The sequence below is a fragment of the Physeter macrocephalus genome, chromosome 21 (genome assembly GCF_002837175.3).
Source record: "Physeter macrocephalus isolate SW-GA chromosome 21, ASM283717v5, whole genome shotgun sequence".
NCBI lineage: Eukaryota > Metazoa > Chordata > Mammalia > Artiodactyla > Physeteridae > Physeter > Physeter macrocephalus.
In genome coordinates, this window is record NC_041234.1 from 59376542 (window position 1) to 59396517 (window position 19976).

A 19976-nucleotide genomic window follows, 5' to 3' on the forward strand; every position below is an offset into this window, starting at 1 on the left:
ATTTGATTAATGGACATCTTCCTTGAAAAATGTCAAATTATCTATTAGCCACTGACAGAAAAATGTGAATTAACTTAATAAAATAGCTTTCCTTTCACCTTTTTGCTGAAAGTAGCTGCTCTGTGAGAATGGAAGTTCTGATTCCGGGAAGGGGAAGGGTAGAGGTCTTTTGGAGCACAGAATCCTTCTGGAGTAAGCTTTAATCATTGGAGTCCTCTGTGAGGTACTCAAGTAGGATAGCATGCGGGAGTTGGAAAGTCAGGGGGAAGAGAATGTAGAGAATGCCAAAGACATACTTTGCCTAGTTTAAAGCCTAAGTTTTCTAGTTGATCTTAAAGCCAAGGTAAGTGGTTCTTTCCCCTTCAGTAAGGGCCTCTTACTGTCAGGAAAATGCTACTCAATCAGTATGAATAAGTTTCTGTGGGAAGTACTATTTTAACATGATGTTTCAAAGAGGAGACATTATAAACCAGCAGTCCCCAGCCTTTATAGCACCAGGGACTGGTTTCATGGAAGACAATTTTTCCATGGATCGTGGGGGTGGTGGTGGTGGTTCAGGCGGTAATGCAAGTGATGGGGAGCGATAGGGAGCGGCAGATGAAGCTTCGCTCGTTCACCCACCCACTGCTCACCTCCTACTGTGTGGCCTGGTTCCTCACAGGCCACAGACTGGTATGGGTCTGCAGCCCGGGGGGTTGGGGACCCCGTTATAAACACCAAGCATCTATTCTTAAGGTTTCAAGTTGCCTATACGTATAAAATCCCTTTGGGATAACCAGAGGTGCTATCAAAGTGCTTTACTATGTTTAATTACCAATGGCAATAAATGACAGAAATCAAAGTTTAGGCATTCACGGATCTAAGAAAATAGGCTAAAGTTTGATTTTCATGAAAGAACTAAAACCATTGTTTTTTTCCACAAAATCACCAATACCAGCACTACATTTTAACTTTCATACGAATGGTTTCCTGAGTTTATTCATAATAATATGTGCTTTAGGACAATAGATGGTAAATTCTATCTGGGCAAATCTGGTTTTTCCCTTTGAGAAAAACAATACAATATCCTCTCCTTTCCAGAACAACAATAAAAACCCTAAACTGTGCTATGATTAAATACTACCAAGAACCATCAACTAGAAAGAAAAGCAATGCAAAATAGTGTTCACAAATCCATTAGAAACCAAAGTATTCTAAAGTCTCAAAGAAAGGATTTGTTTATACTGGTTAAGTATTTGTAGAAATCCCATCAAAAAATGTCCCATTCATATCTGCTTTTGTTGCTCTAGAGTTCTAGCCAAAATAGACATGATTAAGCATCCCTACCTGGGTTCCTTCTACAGAATGAGGGTGTAATTTGAAGTTTTCCCTTATAATAAGGTTGCCCCCTACTACTGTTGTTAAGCTACCATGTTCGAATTTTCCAGAAGAAAGTTCTCACAATTATTGGGAAAATCCACTAGCACATCTGCGTCTTTTATACACTGTCAATCCTCACTGAATGATAAGGAATCATGCTCTTCATTGCTTATTTCTGATCATGTTCCTTTCAGGAAGGGACTGTATGACATGACCTTTCTGAGCAAACTCACTGAAAAATTAAGATAATCTACTTTCAAAAACTACTGATTATGGAAAGACTGAAAGTTATTTTGTGGTCATTTTTCATTTTCCAACTTTACTTACCCTAATTCTACTACTACAAAAGCATACATGGAAAGAGTATTTCTGTCCTGAAAAGCTAACACCAAAATCATACCTCTGAGTTTGTCATATCAATTCTGATAAGAAGATATAACATCACAAACAAGATAATGACAAGAGGAAAATAAGCCAGAATATAAGAACACAAATTGTCACACACAAGTACTTCTAGTAATAAAGCAAAATTAGGAAAGAAAAAGCCAAACTGGGATATAAAAATCTACAAGATATGATCCCAGTATGTTTCTAAGTAATGTTTTCCATGTAACACTAGATGTTTTTAATGTCTTTCCATTATTGCAAAAAGACACCTCAAAATAAGGATACATACTTTTATATATCACACACAAGAAATAGACCTTTGTGAATGGAATATACATCACTTACATTATAAAGAGAATTATGTATAGTTTCTTTTATGAAATACTGAAGTTACAAGTCTCCTAGACTAAATTGTATACTTCAGCACTCAGTATTCACCTCTCTCTGAACTAAGCAAAATAAAATACACAGCAAACAGTATACCAAGCACGCACAAGTAGATCACTTATATTCACTAAAGAAAAGTGTAATATCCTCCAGTTTACATTCATGAGTTCCTTCTGTCAGTAGCAGTAGCAGTAGCAGCAGTAGTAGTAGTAGTAATGGTATTTAAAGTAGTAGTAATGGTATTTTCTTCAACAACACAAAAAGATTCTTTCAAATTCCATCATTTAGAGAAAACAATACATACTACGCAGTGGATCTGAATCATAAAATTTAATAATAGGACAAATTTGGCCAGACCTTTTTATTATAAATATTATTTTTAAATGTGTTCAAATTTTTTATGCAGATCATTAACATTACTTCCTATTTAAGAAGACTGTTTATCATCTTGAAGTAAACTATTATGTAGCATTATCTAAAGTTTACTGAAGTGCATTATAACTATATCATGTGTGCTAAGCTCACAAATCCACTATAGTAAAGTTTCAACTATATGACCATAGGATTAAAGATAGATTAATATGCTACACTGTAATTCAAAGCACATGGAAGTCCAAAAAACAACAGTGTAGTTCATTATAAAGGGACAGATGATAATTAAATCCAATTGGTTAAATTGAAAGTCAGCTTACATAACACCAAGGTAGTGCCAACACCATGTACTTTATTTTCAAAGGCTTAACTATGACCTATTTAGTAGATTACAACACCAATATAAAGCCTTTGGCTAAAAATTTCTTCACTTGTACTACAATTCCATTAGATGTAAAATTTACAGAAGCCTTATGAAAACCTTTATTTCTAGATGAGGCCACTTATGGATAATATACAGGTCTGTTGGCACACATTATCTGTGATTTAATTCTTCTGTAAAATTTGGCATCAACCATATTAGGAGTTCACATATTAGCACAAATGATTTTTTAATCTGGCACCAAACTACTATGTTTACATTTTAGTAACTACAGAGAGTCAAATGAATGGAGTCCTTTGGTTACACACAATAAGCTTCTACAATACATTTTTTTGTTTTTCTTAAAAAAAGAGGCCTATTCTTTCAGGATCTAATGTTAAAAAATACTGACATTGCTTGGCATTATACTATTATACTTTCATCTTAATTGTTGGTAATGATTCCCCAAACCATTATTTTACACAACCAGAAAAACTATTAAAGTGACTTTATTTGAAAGGAACTTTAGAAGTTAGTGTGCAGAGAAGTTGGTAGGACCTTGTAGACACCAATTTTATACTTAAACACTTGGACATTACTGAAAAACAATGCAGTATGAATATTGTGGACCTGTATATGTTTTTTATCTCACTCTCCCTTAAAAAAAGGAAGCTTAAACATAATATTCAAGTAATGTAGTAGAAAACAATGCCTTTGATATAAGATTAGACAAAAAGCCACACATTTAAATTTTTATTCATCCAGTTTGGCTGAGGAACACTAAAAATCTTACAGGCCAGTTGATGTTCGCTTTTTCATGCTCCGTCTTTGAGCTAAGCTTGAAGCAGCAACAGGCTCTAGGACTGGTTGAAAGGTCTTGTGAGTCAGGGCAGAATATGTGGCGACCACTGCTCCCTAAAATAATGAGAAATATCACAAAATGAATAACAATCTTTGGAAGTAAGAAAACTTCCACATTATATCATGAGAAATTTAACTAGAATACAACTTTTTCCCCCCAGGAAAATAATTGAGAATCCTTAATCTGTGCATTGATGCTCCCTTGATTAATTAACATGATTACTTGTATATTTTTTACTTCAATAACTATGCTTCTTACAAATTTTTAAAACATGAAAATGTATTATTTTTATCAGTCTGTCAAAACTCATTGAATTTGCTTTTAAATATCTTTTAAATCTTATTTTTAATAGGAATTGTATATATTTAAGGCATACAACATGTTATTTTGATATATATAGTAAAATTATTACTATAGTCAAGCTTATCAACATATTTTCTCTTCACACAGTTATCACTTTTTGTGTGATGAGAGCACCTGAAATCTTAGAAAATTTCCAGTACTCAATATAGTATTATTAACTATAGTCATCAGCCTTCACATTAGATCTCTAGACTTATTCATCCTACATAACTGTAACTTTCTATGCCTTAACCAATATCTCCCCATTTCCACCACCTCCGTGGTAACCACTGTTCTACTCTCTGTTTCTACATATTTGACTTTTTTAGATTCCACATATAAGAGAGATCATGTACTATTTTTCTTTGTGTGTCTATGTTATTTCACTTAGCAATAATGTCTTATGGGTTCATCTATGTTGTTGCAAATGGCAAGATCTTCTTTTAAAAAGCTGAATAATATTCTATTATATATAATATATTCCATACACACACACAGCACAATTTCTTTACCCTCAGAGATTATCTGCACTCCCATGTTCATTCCAGCAATATCAAAATGGCCAAGATATGGAAACACCTTAGTGTCCATCAACAGATAAATGGATAAAACGCTAAACTTTAAAATCTAGGTTCAATGTCTATAAATATGGAAACCAATGGTTATTAATTTAGGAACCACTAGCCATCTTCTGTTTCCATACAAAACTTGAATTTAGTCTGCTCCTAGCCCCAGTGTCTCTTAAGAGCAAGTCAAATACAATCAAGAAATTTTTATTTATCATCAGTAAGGCAGTAGGTAAAGAAGTTTGTTACTTAAAAAAGCAAAGCAAACCAAAAAATCTATAAACATACCTTTAAAAAATAAAGATACTTTAAAGTAATTATATGTGTCATCAGTGGATGGCATGCAATGGCATTATTAGGTATCAAGCATTTAGAAGGTGCTTAAAAGTATGTTTTTTTTACCTTAACAACATGTGATGTATCACTTCTATTTGGCTGATCATTTGGCAACTGATCTCTGTGGGTTATCCACGAGTGTTTTAATACTTGTTCTGCAGTGTACCGCTGCTGTGGGTCCATATGCAGCATATGGGAAAGCAAATCCTAAATTAAAATGAAAAAAATATATATATATACATATATGAAACTACATATCATTAAACGTTTTAGTAAAATATATCATTTCACATTTTCTCAAAGTATGAAAGCATTAACAGCTTTGCAATCTGTTTTATTTTACCTATCATTAGGGAAAACAAAACCCATATACTGCATAGTTAACTGTCAAAAGAGAATCTTAAAACAGATTTTTCAAAATATAGTATATCCTTATTTACCATTCTAAAATCAGGGGATACCAATTCTGTGTAAATGGAATGTGGTTAGTGAGGGAGGAGAAAAATGTAAAGTAGCAGGAACTATGGTGGAATGTGCTAAATGGTCAGGAAGAGAAAGGAACTATTGATCTTTGCTGGTAATCTGGGCCCCAAAGTATAAGGGTATCTGTATACAGATACAACATCATAGAAGGGAGGGTCCCATGTTAATATGCTCAGTAACTGGTCGTTTACTGTATAAAATACTAAAGAAAGCAAAACATAAATCCAAGGTTAGCAGCTGACTGCTAGCATTGTAGTGGTCAGAATATCATACATCTTTCATCGGAGTAAATGTGAATTTGCTTATTTTCTCTATGTTGTAGTAAAAACTTATAAATGTAATATAACCTCAGAGTAAAACACAATTTTAAATCTATTAAATGATGTAACAATTTTAAATAAACTATCTCTACCAAGCATCTTTTATAGAAAGGAGAATTAAACTCTCGTTAACAAGCATCTTCTAATATAGAAACAAAAGCATTTGTGAAATTTTCATCACTAGCAGAAGCAGTGAGAAACCAAAGACTATACTGTAATGTCAGAATTTGAAGAATAATGTAATAGGTTGAAACTATGTAGGAGTAGAACAACCAATCAAAAAAATCTATTGGAAAAAGAACATATGTGCAGAAATAAATGAAAAAATAATATTAAAAAGAACATAACAGTGAATTACATCAATAAAACAGACATAAATGATAATCATAAAAATGATTAAAGTTCCAAGGACTTCTGTGCCTCTGGCCAAGATGTAAAACCAGGAACTGGATTCACTCACCTTGTTGAAACCCAGCCCCTCCAAAAAAAAAATACCCATAAAATATAGGAAGCAACAGTTTTCAAGAGATCAGATATTAGGCAATGAAGGAAAGTAACCCCTAAAAGATGGGAAACAAATCACATAAGTCCTATGATTGCTCTAGCTTAGAACCTTGAAAGAGTTTTCAGGATGCTGGGTAGGTAAGAAAAACTCAGGCAGAGCCTGGCAGATTCCCTGTGGTGATGAGGCAGAACTGAGAGTCAGGGAAGACCAGGGCAGAGAGTGCAAGAAAGATTAATGAAGAGGTAAGAGGAGCAGAGAGAGAACCCTGTAGGGCATCTCTTTCAAGTGTCTTCAACCACAAACCCATATGTGGTGAAAAAAATAACAAAGGTCAAGGGAAGAACCGTATAAAAGGATTAGAGGGAAATGGGAGTTGATGCAGGGTGAAGAATATTGTCTGTTCCCACCAGTCAGACTGGAAAATCTCATATTCATGGAGTATATGGTAGAGAACTTGAAAGAAACCTGCCTGAGTAGTGAGTATCCCTAGATTAAACACTGCTCTGGTCCTGCCTAAAAATATCTTAAAAGGAAGGCACAAAAGTATCAATTGTTTTCCCTAACTTAACTCAGAAAGTAGCTCAAGAATGGGAATACAAAAGCATCCAGCAATCACCAAGGTAAAATTCACTATGTCAAGCTTCTTATCCAAAATTACAAGGCATACAAAAGAGAAGGAAAATACAATGCAAAATGAAAATTTAAAAAATCAATCAATCAAAATTGACTCACAACTGAAATATATGTTCAAAAGTTAAGCAGAGAGACACAGAAGATATAAAAAGAAACAAATAAAACAGAGATGAAAACTAAAATGTGAGACAAAAAAGTTAAAAAGAACCAAATAGGATTAATGGCAAATTTAAGATGGCAGGTAAAAAGACTGGTGAAGACATGGCAACAGACACTATAAAAAAGAAAAAAAAGTGCCAAACAAACAAGCAAAACAACAGAGCATCAATGAGCTATGAGACAACTTCAACTGACAAAGCACACAACTGCAATTAGAGTCCCAGAAAGTAAGAGGGAAGAAAAGAATATTTGAAGAAATAATGCCTCTAAAGTTTCCAGATTTTATGGAAACTATGAACCCACATATCTAAGAAGATCAGTGAACCCCAAGTAAAAGAAATAAAAAAATTACACCAAGGGACATCAAATCAAATTGCTCAAAACCCAAGGCAGAGAAAACTTTAAAAGTAACTGAGAAAAGAAAAAAGACATGTTACATATGATGAAACAAAGATAAAAATAAAAGCCCCATAGGCACATACATTAAGCTGCCCTGGGACAACCCCACCCACCAGTGGTGAGGTACCAGCCCTAGGTCCCCCCAGACCCTGAAGACAGTCACCTAGGCCCCTGGTCCCACCAACTAGCAAGACAGCACCAGCCCTGGGACCACTGGGGCTGAATAGCCAGTCATGCCAGGACACAGCTCTGCCCAACAGTGGGCTGGCAGCCACCAAAACACAGGGCCTGGCAACAAACTGGGCTGGGAGTCAGCCCTGCCTGCCAGCGCACCCAGAGTAGTGGCCCCACCACAACAGAAGAACCCACGCAGCACACACATGGGGCACCCCTAGGACATATAGCTCTGGTGACCAGAGTGGAGTATGCTGATTGGCCCCATAGGATATCTCCTACATAATGCCACTTCTCCAAGATCAGGAAACATGACTGACCTACTTAATAAATAGAAATAAACACAGAGAACTGGGCAAAATGAGGAGACAGAGGAATGTGTTCCAAACAAAGGAACAAGACAAAATCTCAGAAGAAGAACTAAACAAATTGGAAGAGAGCAACCTACCCAATAAAGACTTCAAGGTAATTATCATAAAAATGCTCAATGAACTTGGGAGAATAATGGATGAACACAGTGAGAAGTCTAACAAAGAGTTACAAAGTATAAAGAACCACAAAACAGAGCTGAAGAATATAATAGTTGAAATTAAAAAAACAAAAAAACAAAAAACACTAAGAAGGAATCAAGAGTACATGACATGATACAGAGAAACAGATCAGTGAACTGAAAGACAGAATAATGTAAATCACCCAAGCTGAATAGAAAAAGGGAAAAAAAGAATTTAAGAAGTGAGGATAGCTTTTAAAAGATTTCTGGAAAAAATACCAAGAGTACTAATATTCACATTATAGGAGTCCAAAGAAGAGAGAAAAGGACACAATTTATTTGAAGAAATAATAACTGGAAACTTCCCCTACCTGGGAAAGGAAATAGATATCCAGGTCCAGGAAGCAACTGAGTCCAAAACAAGCTGAACGAAAAGCGATCCACACCAAGGCACACTATAACTAAAATGGCAAAAATTATAGATAGAGAATCTTAAAAGCGGCAAGAGAAAATCAACTAGTTACATACAAAGGAATTCCCATAAGACTTTCAGTTGACTTTTCAGCAGAACCTGCAAGCCAGAAGGGAGTGCCAAAGTGATGTACTCGAAGTGATGAAAGGACAAAACATACAACCAAGACTACTCTACCCAGCAAGGCTATCTTCAGATTTGAAGGAGAGAGAATGTTTTACAGAGAAGCAAGCACTAAAAGAGTTAGGTATCACTAAACTAACAGCTCTCCAAGAAATGCTAAAGGGACTTCTCTAAGTAGCAAAGGCAAGACCAAAACTAGAAATATAAAAATTACAAAAGGCATAATCTCAGTGGTAAAGGCAAAGGCACAGTAAAGGTCAACCACTTATAAAACAACTAGGAAGGTTAAAAGACAGAGTGGTAAAATCACCTATATATACACATAAAGTAGTTAAGAAATACACACAAAAAGCATGCAAAATATGATGTCAAAAACATTAAACATAAGAGGGGCATAGGGCTTCCCTGGTGGCGCAGTGGTTGAGAGTCCGCCTGCTGATGCAGGGGACATGGGTTCATGCCTTGGTCTGGGATGATCCCACATGCCGTGGAGTGGCTGGACCTGTGAGCCATGGCCACTGAGCCCGCACGTCCAGAGCCTGTGCTCCACAACGGGAGAGGCCACAACAGTGAGAGGCCCATGTACAGCAAAAAAAAAAAAAAAAATGCAGGGTTTTTAGATGCGTTCAAACTTAAGAGATCATCAACTGAAAATAATCATATATATTGTGAAATACGAACATCATGGTAACCACAAAGCAAAAACCTGTGACAGACACACACACACACACACACACACACACACACACACACACACGAGAGAGAGAGAGGGAGAGAGAGAGGAATCCAAACATAACACTAATGATACTCATCAAATCACAAGGGAAGAGAGCAAAAGATGAAGAAAGATTAAAAAAGACAAAAACAACCAGAAAAAAATTAACAAAATGGCAATAAGTATTGATACATACCTATTGATAATTATTTAAAATGTAAATAAATTAAATGTTCCAATCAAAAGACATAGAAAGTGGCTGAATGACTAAAAAGAACAAGACCCTCTATATGCTACCTATAAGAGACTCACTTCAGATGTAAACACACACAAAAACTGAATGTGACAGGATAAAAAAGGTATTCCATCCAAATGGAAATGAAAAGAAAGCTGGGGTAGCAATACTTATATTAGATGAATAGACGTTAAAACAAAGACTGTAACAAGAGACAAAGAAGGACATTACATAATGATGAAGGGGTCAATCCAGCAAGATGTATATCAATTGTAAATATATATGAAACCAAAGTTGGAATACATAAATACATAATGCAAATACTGACATCAAAGGACAAATTGACAGTAACACAATAATAGTAGTCAACAACAATATCACACTTACATCAATGGAGAGATCATCCAGACAGAAAATCAATAAGGAAACACTGGTCTTAAATGACACATTAGACTAGATGGAAATAATACAAATATACAGAACTTTTGATCCAAAAAAAACAGAACACATTTTTTTCAAGGGCACATGGAACATGCTCCAAAGACAGTTCACATGCTGGGCTGCAAAACAAGCCTCAATAAATTTAAGAAGACTGAAATCATATCAAGCATATTTTCCAACAATGGTATGAGACTAGAAATCAAGTACAAGAACAACAACAAAAAACTTCAAAAAGAACCCCCCCACACATGTGGAGTCTAAACAACATGCACTAAACAACCAATGGATCACTGTAGAAATGAAAGAGGAAATAAAAAAACAGAGACAAATGAAAGCAAAAACACAATGATCTACAATCTATGGGCCACAGCAAAAGCAGTTATTAGAGGGAAGTGGATAGTGATCCACGCCTATATCAGGAAGCAAGAAAAATGTAAAACAATCTAACCTTACACTTAAAGGAACTAGAAAAAGAAGAAAGAAACAAAATTCAAAGTTAGTAGAAGGAAATAAATTATAAAGATCAGAGCAGAAACATATGACATAGAGATTAAAAACCTCTAGCCAGACTCATCAAGAAAAAAAGAGAAAGGGCCCAAATCAATAAAATCAGAAGGGAAAGAGGAGAAATAACTAATAGCACAGAAATAAAAAGGATCATAAGAGATTACTACAAACAGTTATACTACAAAAAATGGACAATCTAGAAAAAAAAGGATAAATTCCTAGAAACATACAATCTTCCAAGACTGAACAAGGAAGAACTAGAAAATGTGAACAGACCAATTACCAGTAATAAAACTGAATCAGTAATAAAAACAATTCCCAACAAACAAAAGTCCAGGACAAATGGCTTCACTGATGAATTCTAAAAGTATTTAAATAAGAGTTAACACCCATCCTTCTCAAAGAATTCCTAGAAAATTAAACAAAAAAAGAATACTTTTGAACTCATTTTATAAGGCAAGCATAATCCTGATACCAAAACCAAAGATACCACCAAAAAAAGGAAAATTACAAGCTAATATCACTGATGAACATAGATACAAAAACCCTTAATAAAATATTAGCAAACAAAATTGAACAACCTATTAAGAGGAACACAAAATAATAAAGTAGGATTTATCCTAGAAATGTAAAGGATGCTTCAGTATCTACAAATCAATCAAAGTGATACACCACATTAACAAATTGAAGAAGAAAAATCATATGATTATCTCAATAGATGCTGCAAATGCATTTGACAAAATTAAACATCCATTTATGATAAAAACTCTAAACAAAGTTGGTATAGAGGTAATATACCTCAACATAATAAAGGCCATATATGACAAAACCACAGCTAACATCATAATAAATGATGAAATCTAAAAGCTTTTCCTCTAAAATCAGGAACAAGATAAAGACGTCCACTCTCACCACTTATATTTAACATAGTACTGGAAGTCCTCACCAAAGGAATCAGACAAGGAAAATGAATAAAATCAATAAGGAACACAGTACTTAAATGACACATTAGACCAGATGGACTTAACTGATATCTATAGTGTTCCATCCAAAAGGAGCAGAATACACATTCTTTTCAAGTGCACACAGAACAGTTTCCAGGATAGATCACATGCTAGGCAACAAAGCAAGCCTTGGTAAATTTAAGAAAATTGAAATCATATCTAGCATCTTTTCTAACCATGACGCTATGAGATTAGAAATCAACTACAAGAAAGAAACTGCAAAAAAACCCCACAAGCACATGTAGGCTAAACAATATGCTCCTAATCAACCAATGGATCACTGAAGAAATCAAAGAAGAAATAAAAAAATACCTAGAGACAAATGAAAATGAAAACATGAAGATCCAAAAGATATGGGATGCAGCAAAAGCAGTTCTAAGATGGAAGTTTATAGCAATACAAGCTTACCTCAGGAAACAAGACAAATCTCAAATAAGGAAGCTAACCTTAAACCTAAAGGAATTGGAGAGAGAAGAACAAACAAAACCCAAAGATAGTAGAAGGAAACATAAAGATCAGAGCAGAAATAAATTAAATAGACACTAAGAAAACAATAGAAAAGATTAATGAAACTAAAAGCTTGTTCTTTGAAAAGATAAACAAAATTGATAAACCTTTAGCTGGACTCATCAAGAAAACAAGGGAAAGGCCCAAATTAAGAAAATTAAAATGAAAAAGGAGAAGTTACAATGAACACCACAGAAATACAAAGGATCATGAGAGATTACTACAAGGAACTATATGCCAATAAACTGGACAAACTCGAAGAAATGGAGAAACTCTTAGAAAGGTACAATCTCCCAAGACTTAATCAGGAAGAAATAGAAAATATGAATAGACCAATTACATGTACTGAAATTGAATCTGTGATTTAAAGTTTTAAACAAAATACCTATGACATTATTCAAAGAACTAGAACAAATAATCCTAAAATTTATATGGAACCATAAAAGACCCAGAATTGCCAAAGCAATCCTGAGGAAAAAGAACAAAGCAGGAGGCATAACCAACCCTCCCAGACTTCAGACAATGCTATGAAGCTACAGTAATCAAAACAGCGTGGTACTGGCACAAAAAGAGACAGACAGATCAATGGAACAGAGTAGAGAGCCCAGAAATAAACCCACACACCTATGTGCAATTAATCGTTGACAAAAGAGGCAAGAATATACAATGGGGAAAAGACAGTCTCTACAGTAAGTGATGCTGGGAAAGCTGGACAATCACATGAAAATCAATGGAGCTAGAACACACCCTCTCACACCATACACAAAAATAAACTCAAAATGGCTTAAAGACTTAAATATAACACAAGATACATAAAACTCCTAGAAGAGAGTGTAACAGGGAAGAGCCAATCTTGACTCCATGTTGGATCTGTTTCTTTACTTTAACCTTTGCTTCCTGTTCCTTCTGTTCACTGACAGGATACTGTCTATACATAATGGCCTGCCTTGGGGAACCCTGCCACTCTGCGTGAATGTTAAACCAAACTGCCTTTGTTCAGGGAAACATCCTGACCCTGTCCACCTGTGAATGGCTGCAAGAAAGAAGAAATTAACACATCCCCTCCCCAGGGCTGGCCATTCCAGGAGATATTTGCAAGACATAGCCTTTTTATTTTACTTCCTCACCTCCTCCCCCTCTCTATTCTATAAAACAAACTGGCATCCAGACTCCGAAAAGATGGTTTTTTGGAGACATTAATCTTCCATCTTCTCAGTCTGCCAGCTTCCTGAATAAAGTCATATTTTGTGCCTCAACACCTCATCTTCCAATTTACTGGCCAGTCGTGTGGCAAGCAGAGCAAGCATGGATTCGGTAACAAGAACACAGGCAATCTTCCATCAGTCTGCCAGCTTCCTGAATAAAGTCATATTTTGTGCCTCAACACCTCATCTTCCAATTTACTGGCCAGTCGTGTGGCAAGCAGAGCAAGCATGGATTCGGTAACAAGAACACAGGCAAAACATTCTCTGACACACATTCTACTAATGTTTTCTTAGGTCAGTCTCCCACGGCAACAGAAATAAAAGCAAAAAAAAATAGGACATAATTAAACATATAAGATTTTGCACAGTAAAGGAAACCATAAACAAAACGGAAAGACAATCTACGGACTGGAAGAAAATATTTGCAAATGATGTAACCAACAAGGGTTTAATTTCCAAAATATACAAATAGCTCCTACAATTCAATAACAAAAATCCACAAATAACTCAAATGAAAAATGGGCAGAACACCTAAATAGACGTTTCTCCAAAGAAGAAATACAGATGGCCAAAAGGCACATGAAAAGATACTCATCATCACTAATTATTAGAGAAATGCAAATCAACATTACAATGAGGTATCATCTCAAACCAGGCAAAATGGCCATCATTAAAAAGTCTACAAATAATAAATGCAAGAGAGGGTGTGGAGAAAAGGGAACCCTCTTATGCTGTTGGTGAGAATGTAAATTGGTGCAGCCATAATGGAAAACATTACAGAGGTTCTCAAAAACTAAAAATAAAGCTGCCATATGATCCAGCAATCCTACTCCTGGGCATATACCCAGCCAATACTATAATTCGAAAAGATACATTCACCTCTATGTTCATACCAGCACTATGTACAATAGCCAAGAGATGGAAGCAACCATTGCTAAGTGTCCATCGACAGAAGAATGGATAAAGAAGTTGTGGTACATACATGGAATGGAATATTACTCAGCCATAAAAAAGTAATGAAATAATGCCATTTGTAGCATCATGGATGGACCTGGAGATTATCATGTTAAGTGAAGTAAGTCATAAGGAGAAAGACAAATACCATATGATATCACTTTTATGTGGAATCTAAAATACAATACAAATGAACATATCTACAAAACAAAAAATGACTAACAAATATAGAGAAGAGACTTGTGGTTGCCAAGGTGGGGAGGGTGGGAGAGGGAAGGATTGGGAATTATGGATTAGCAGATGCAAACTATTATATATAGGATGGATAAACAACACGGTCCTACTGTATAGCACAGGGAACCATATTCAATACCCTGTAATAAACCATAATGGAAAAGAATATGAAAAAGAATATATATATATATATATATATAAAACGGAGTCACTTTGATGTACAGCAGAAATTAAACACAACATTGTGAATCAACTGTACTTGAACAAAATTACAAAAAGAAACACTCCCAACAAATAAAAGTCCTAGACCAGATGGCTATACAGGTGAATTCTACCAGACATTGAGAGCACAGTTAGCACCTATCCTTCTGAACCTAGTCCAAAAAATTGCAGAGGAAAGAACACTTCCAAACTTATTCTGTGAGGCCACCATAACCCTGATACTAAAACCAGACAAAGATATCATAAAAAAAGAAAATTACAGGCCAATATTACCAATGAACAAAAGACACAAAAATATTCAACAAAACACTAGAAAACTGAATCCAACAATACATTAAAAGGATCATACAACATGATCAAATGGACTTCTTCCCAGGGATATGAGGATTTTTCAATATCTGCAAACCAAACAGTGTGATACACCACACTGACAAGTTGAAGAATAAAAACCATATGAGCATCTCAACAGATGCAGAAAAAGCTTTTGACAAAATTCAACATCGATTTATGATAAAAACTCTCCAAAAAGTAGGCAAAGAGGGAACCTACCTCAACATAATAAAATCCATATGTGAAAAACCCACAGCTAACATCATACCCAACAGTGAAAAGCTGAAAGCATTTCCTCTAAGATCAGGAACAAGACAAGGATGTGCATTCTTGCTACTTTAATTCAACATAGTTTTGGAAGTCCAATCCACAGTTATCAGAGAAGAAAAAGAAATAAAAGGAATTCAAATTGGAAAAGAAGTAAAATGGTGATTGTCTGCTCATGACATGATACTATACATAGAAAATCCTAAAGATGCTACCAGAAAACTACTAGAGCTTAACAATGAATTTGGTAAAGTTTCAGGGTACAAAATTAATGCACAGAAATCTCTTGCATTCCTGTACACTAACAATGAAAGGTCAGAAAGAAAAATTAAGGAAACATTCCCATTTACCACTGTATCAAAAAGAATAGGAGCTTCAAGATGGCGGAAGAGTAAGACGCGGAGATCAACTTCCTCCCCACAGATACATCAGAAATACATCTACATGTGGAACTGCTCCTATAGAACACCTACTGAACGCTGGCAGAAGACCTCAGACCTCCCAAAAGGCAAGAAACTCCCCACATACCTGGGTAGGGCAAAGAAAAAAGAAAAAACAGAAACAAAGAAGAGGGACAGGACCTGCACCTGTGGAAGGGAGCTGTGAAGGAGGAAAGGTTTCCTCACACTAGAAGCCATTTTGCAGGTGGAGACTGCAGGTGGCAGAGGGGGGAAGCTTCGGAGCCACGGAGGAGAGCGCAGCAACAGGGGTGCAGAGGGCAAAGCGGAGAGATTCCCGCACAGAGGATTGGAGAAGATCTGCACTCACCAGTCCGAGAGGCTTGTCTGCTCACCCACCATGGAGGGCGGGGGCTGGGAGCTGAGGTTCCGGCTTGAGAGGTCGGATCCCAGGGAGAAGACCGGAGTTGGCTGCGTGAACACAGCCTGAAGGGGGCTGGTGCACCATGGATAGCCGGGAGGGTGTCCGGGAAAAAGTCTGGACCTACCGAAGAGGCAAGAGACTTTTTCTTCCCTCTTTGTTTCCTGGTGTGCGAGGAGAGGGGATTAAGAGCGCCCATTAAAGGAGCTCCAGAGACGGGCATGAGCTGCAATCAGTGTGGACCCCAGAGACGGGCATGAAATGCTAAGGTTGCTGTTGCTGCAACCAAGAAGCCTGTGTGCGAGCACAGGTCACTATCCATACCTCCCCTCCCAGGAGCCTGTGCAGCCCACCACTGCCAGCGTCCTGGAATCCAGGGACAACTTCCCTGGGAGAAGACACTGCATGCCTCAGACTGATGCAACATCACGCCGGCTGCTGCCGCCACAGTCTCGCCCCCCATGCGTAAACCTCCCTCCCCCCAGACTGAGTGAGCCAGAAATGCCGAATCAGCTGCTCCTTTAACCCCATCCTGTCTGAGGGGGAACAGATGCCTTCAGGCGACCTACAAGCAGAGGCCAGTTCAAATCCAAACCTGAGCCCTGGGAGCTGTGCGAACAAAGAAGAGAAAGAGAAATCTCTCCCAGCACCCTCAGAAGCAGAGGATTAAATCTCCACAATCAACTTGAGGTACCCTGCATCTGTGGAATACCTGAATAGACAAAAAATCATCCCAAATTGAGGAGGTGGACTTTGGGAGCAAAGATATATTAATTTTGCCCCTTTATCTCTTTTTGTGAATGTGTATGTGTATGCTTCTGTATGTGATTTTGTCTGTACAGCTTTCCTTTCACCATTTGTCCTAGGATTCTGTCCGTCCGTTGTTTTTAGTTTTTTACTTTCTAAATTTTTTTCTTAATAATTATTTTTATTTTTTGTTTTAATTATTTTTACTTTATTTTGTTTTATACTCTTTCTTTCTCTTCCTTCCTTCCTTCCTTCCTTCCTTCCTTCCTTCCTTCCTTCCCTTCTATTTTTTCACCCTTTTATTCTGAGCCACGTGGATGAAAGGCTATTGGAGATCCAGCCAGAGGGCAGTGCTGTACCTCTGAGGTGGGAGAGCCATCTTCAGGACACTGGTCCAAAAGAGACCTCCCAGCTCCATGTAATATCAAGTGGTGAAAATCTCCCAGAGATCTCCATCTCAACGCTAAGACCCAGCTTCACTCAATGACCAGCAAGCTACAGTGCTGGACACCCTATGCCAAACAACAAGGAAGACAGGAACACAGCCCCATCCATTACCAGAGAGGCTGCCTAAAATAATAATAAGGCCACAGAAACCCCAAAACACACCACCAGACGTGGACCTGCACACCAGAAAGACAAGATCCAGCCTCATCCACCAGAATACAGGCACTAGTTCCCTCAAACAGGAAAACTACACAACCCACTGAGCCAACCTTAGCCACTGGGGACAGACATGAAAAAGAATGGGAAATACAAACCTGCAGCCTGCTAAAAGGAGACACCAAACACAGTAAGTTAAGCAAAATGAGAAGACAGAAAAACACGCAGTAGATGAAGGAGCAAGGTAAAAACCCACCAGACGTAACAAATGAAGAGGAAATAGGCAGCCTACCTCAAAAAGAATTCAGAATAATGATAGTAAAGGTGATCCAAAATCTTGGAAATACAATGGAAAAAAATACAAGAAACGTTTAACAAGGACCTAGAAGAACTAAAGAGTAAACAAACAATGATGAACAACACAATAAATGAAATTAAAAATTCTCTAGAAGGCATCAATAGCAGAAAAACTGAGGCAGAAGAACGGATAGAAATAGAATAGAAAAAATACAAGAAACGTTTAACAAGGACCTAGAAGAACTAAAGAGTAAACAAACAATGATGAACAACACAATAAATGAAATTAAAAATTCTCTAGAAGGCATCAATAGCAGAAAAACTGAGGCAGAAGAACGGATAAGTGACCTGAAACATAAAATAGTGGAAATAACTACAGCAGAGCAGAATAAAGAAAAAAGAATGAAAAGAACAGAGGACACTCTCAGAGACCTCTGTGAAAACATTAAACATACCAACATTCGAATTATAAGGGTCACAAAAGAAGAAGAGAAAAAGAAAGGGAGTGAAAAAATATTAGAAGAGATTATAGTTGAAAACTTCCCTAATATGGGAAAGGAAATAGTTAATAAAGTCCAGGAAGAACAGAGAGTCCCAAGAGGACGTATCCAAGGAGAAACATGCCAAGATAGATATTAATCAAACTATCAAAAATTAAATACAAAGAAAACATATTAAAAGCAGCAAGGGAAAAACAACAAATAACACACAATGGAATCCCCATAAGGTTAACAGGTGATCTTTCAGCAGAAACTCTGCAAGCCAGAAAGGAGTGGCAGGACATATTTAAAGTGATGAAGGAGAAACACCTACAACCAAGATTACTCTACCCAGCAAGGATCTCATTCAGATTTGATGGAGAAATTAAAACCTTTACAGATAAGCAAAAGCTGACAGTGTTCAGCACCACCAAACAGCTTTACAAAAAATGCTAAAGGAAATTCTCTAGGCAGGAAACACAAGAGAAGGAAAAGACCTACAATAACAAACCCAAAACAATGAAGAAAATGGGAATGGGAACATATATATCGATAATTACCTTAAATGTAAATGGAATAAATGCTCCCACCAAAAGACACTGACTCGCTGAATGGATACAAGAACAAGACCCATATATATGCTGTCTACAAGAGACCAATTTCACACCTAGGGACACATACAGACTGAAAGTCAGGGGATTGAAAAAGATATTCCATGCAAATGGAAAGCAAAAGAAAGCTGGATTACCAATTCTCATATCAGACAAAATAGACTTTAAAATTAAGAGTATTACAAGAGACAAAGAAGGACACTACATAATGATCAAGGGATCGATCCAAGAAGATATAACAATTGTAAATATTTATGCACACAACATAGAAGCACCTCAATACTTAAGGGAAATACTAACAACCATAAAAGGGGAAATCGACAGTAACACAATCATAGTAGGGGACTTTAACACACCACTTTCACCAATGGACAGATCATCCAGAGTGAGACTAAATAAGGAAACACTAGTTTTAAATGATACATTAAACAAGATGGACTTAATTGATATTTATAGGACATTCATCCAAAAACAACAGAATACACATTCTTCTAAAGTGCTCATGGAACATTCTCCAGGATAGATCATATCTTGGGTCACAAATCTAGCCTTGGTAAATTTAAGAAAATTGAAATCATATCAAGTATCTTTTCCGACCACAACACTATGAGACTAGATATCAATTACAGGAAAAGATCTGTAAAAAATACAAACACATGGAGGCTAAACAATACACTACTTAATAACGAAGTGATCACTGAAGAATCAAAGAGAAAATAAAAAAATACCTAGAAACAAATGACAATGGAGACATGATGAACCAAATCCTATGGGATGCAGCAAAAGCAGTTCTAAGAGGGAAGTTTATAGCAATACAATCCTACCTTAAGAAACAGGAAACATTTCAAATAAACAATGTAAACTTGCACCTAAAGCAATAAGAGAAAGAAGAACAATAAAACCCCAAAGTTAGCAGAAGGAAAGAAATCATAAAGATCAGATCAGAAATAAATGAAAAAGAAATGAAGGAAACGATAGCCAAGATCAATAAAACTAAAAGCTGGTTCTTTGAGAAGATAAACAAAATTGATACACCATTAGCCAGACTCATCAAGAAAAAAAGGGAGAA

General features: G+C 36.4%; 1 protein-coding gene across 2 annotated transcripts in view; it reads right to left on the reverse strand.

Moving 5' to 3' along the window:
- Nucleotides 1-3306: 3306 nt before the first annotated feature.
- The window catches only part of RPS6KA6 (ribosomal protein S6 kinase A6), a 159729-nt gene continuing 143059 nt past the window's right edge, over nucleotides 3307-19976 (reverse strand). Inside the window, exons 21-22 of one of the 2 annotated variants that reach the window (XM_024129500.1) lie at nucleotides 5039-5179; nucleotides 3307-3781 (exon numbers count right to left, since the gene is read on the reverse strand). In XM_024129500.1, coding sequence (XP_023985268.1) covers nucleotides 3656-3781; nucleotides 5039-5179 — 267 coding nt within the window. In that variant the 3' untranslated portion in view covers nucleotides 3307-3655. The remainder of the gene's footprint in view (nucleotides 3782-5038; nucleotides 5180-19976) is intronic. The other variant, XM_024129499.1, reaches the window with a different exon arrangement.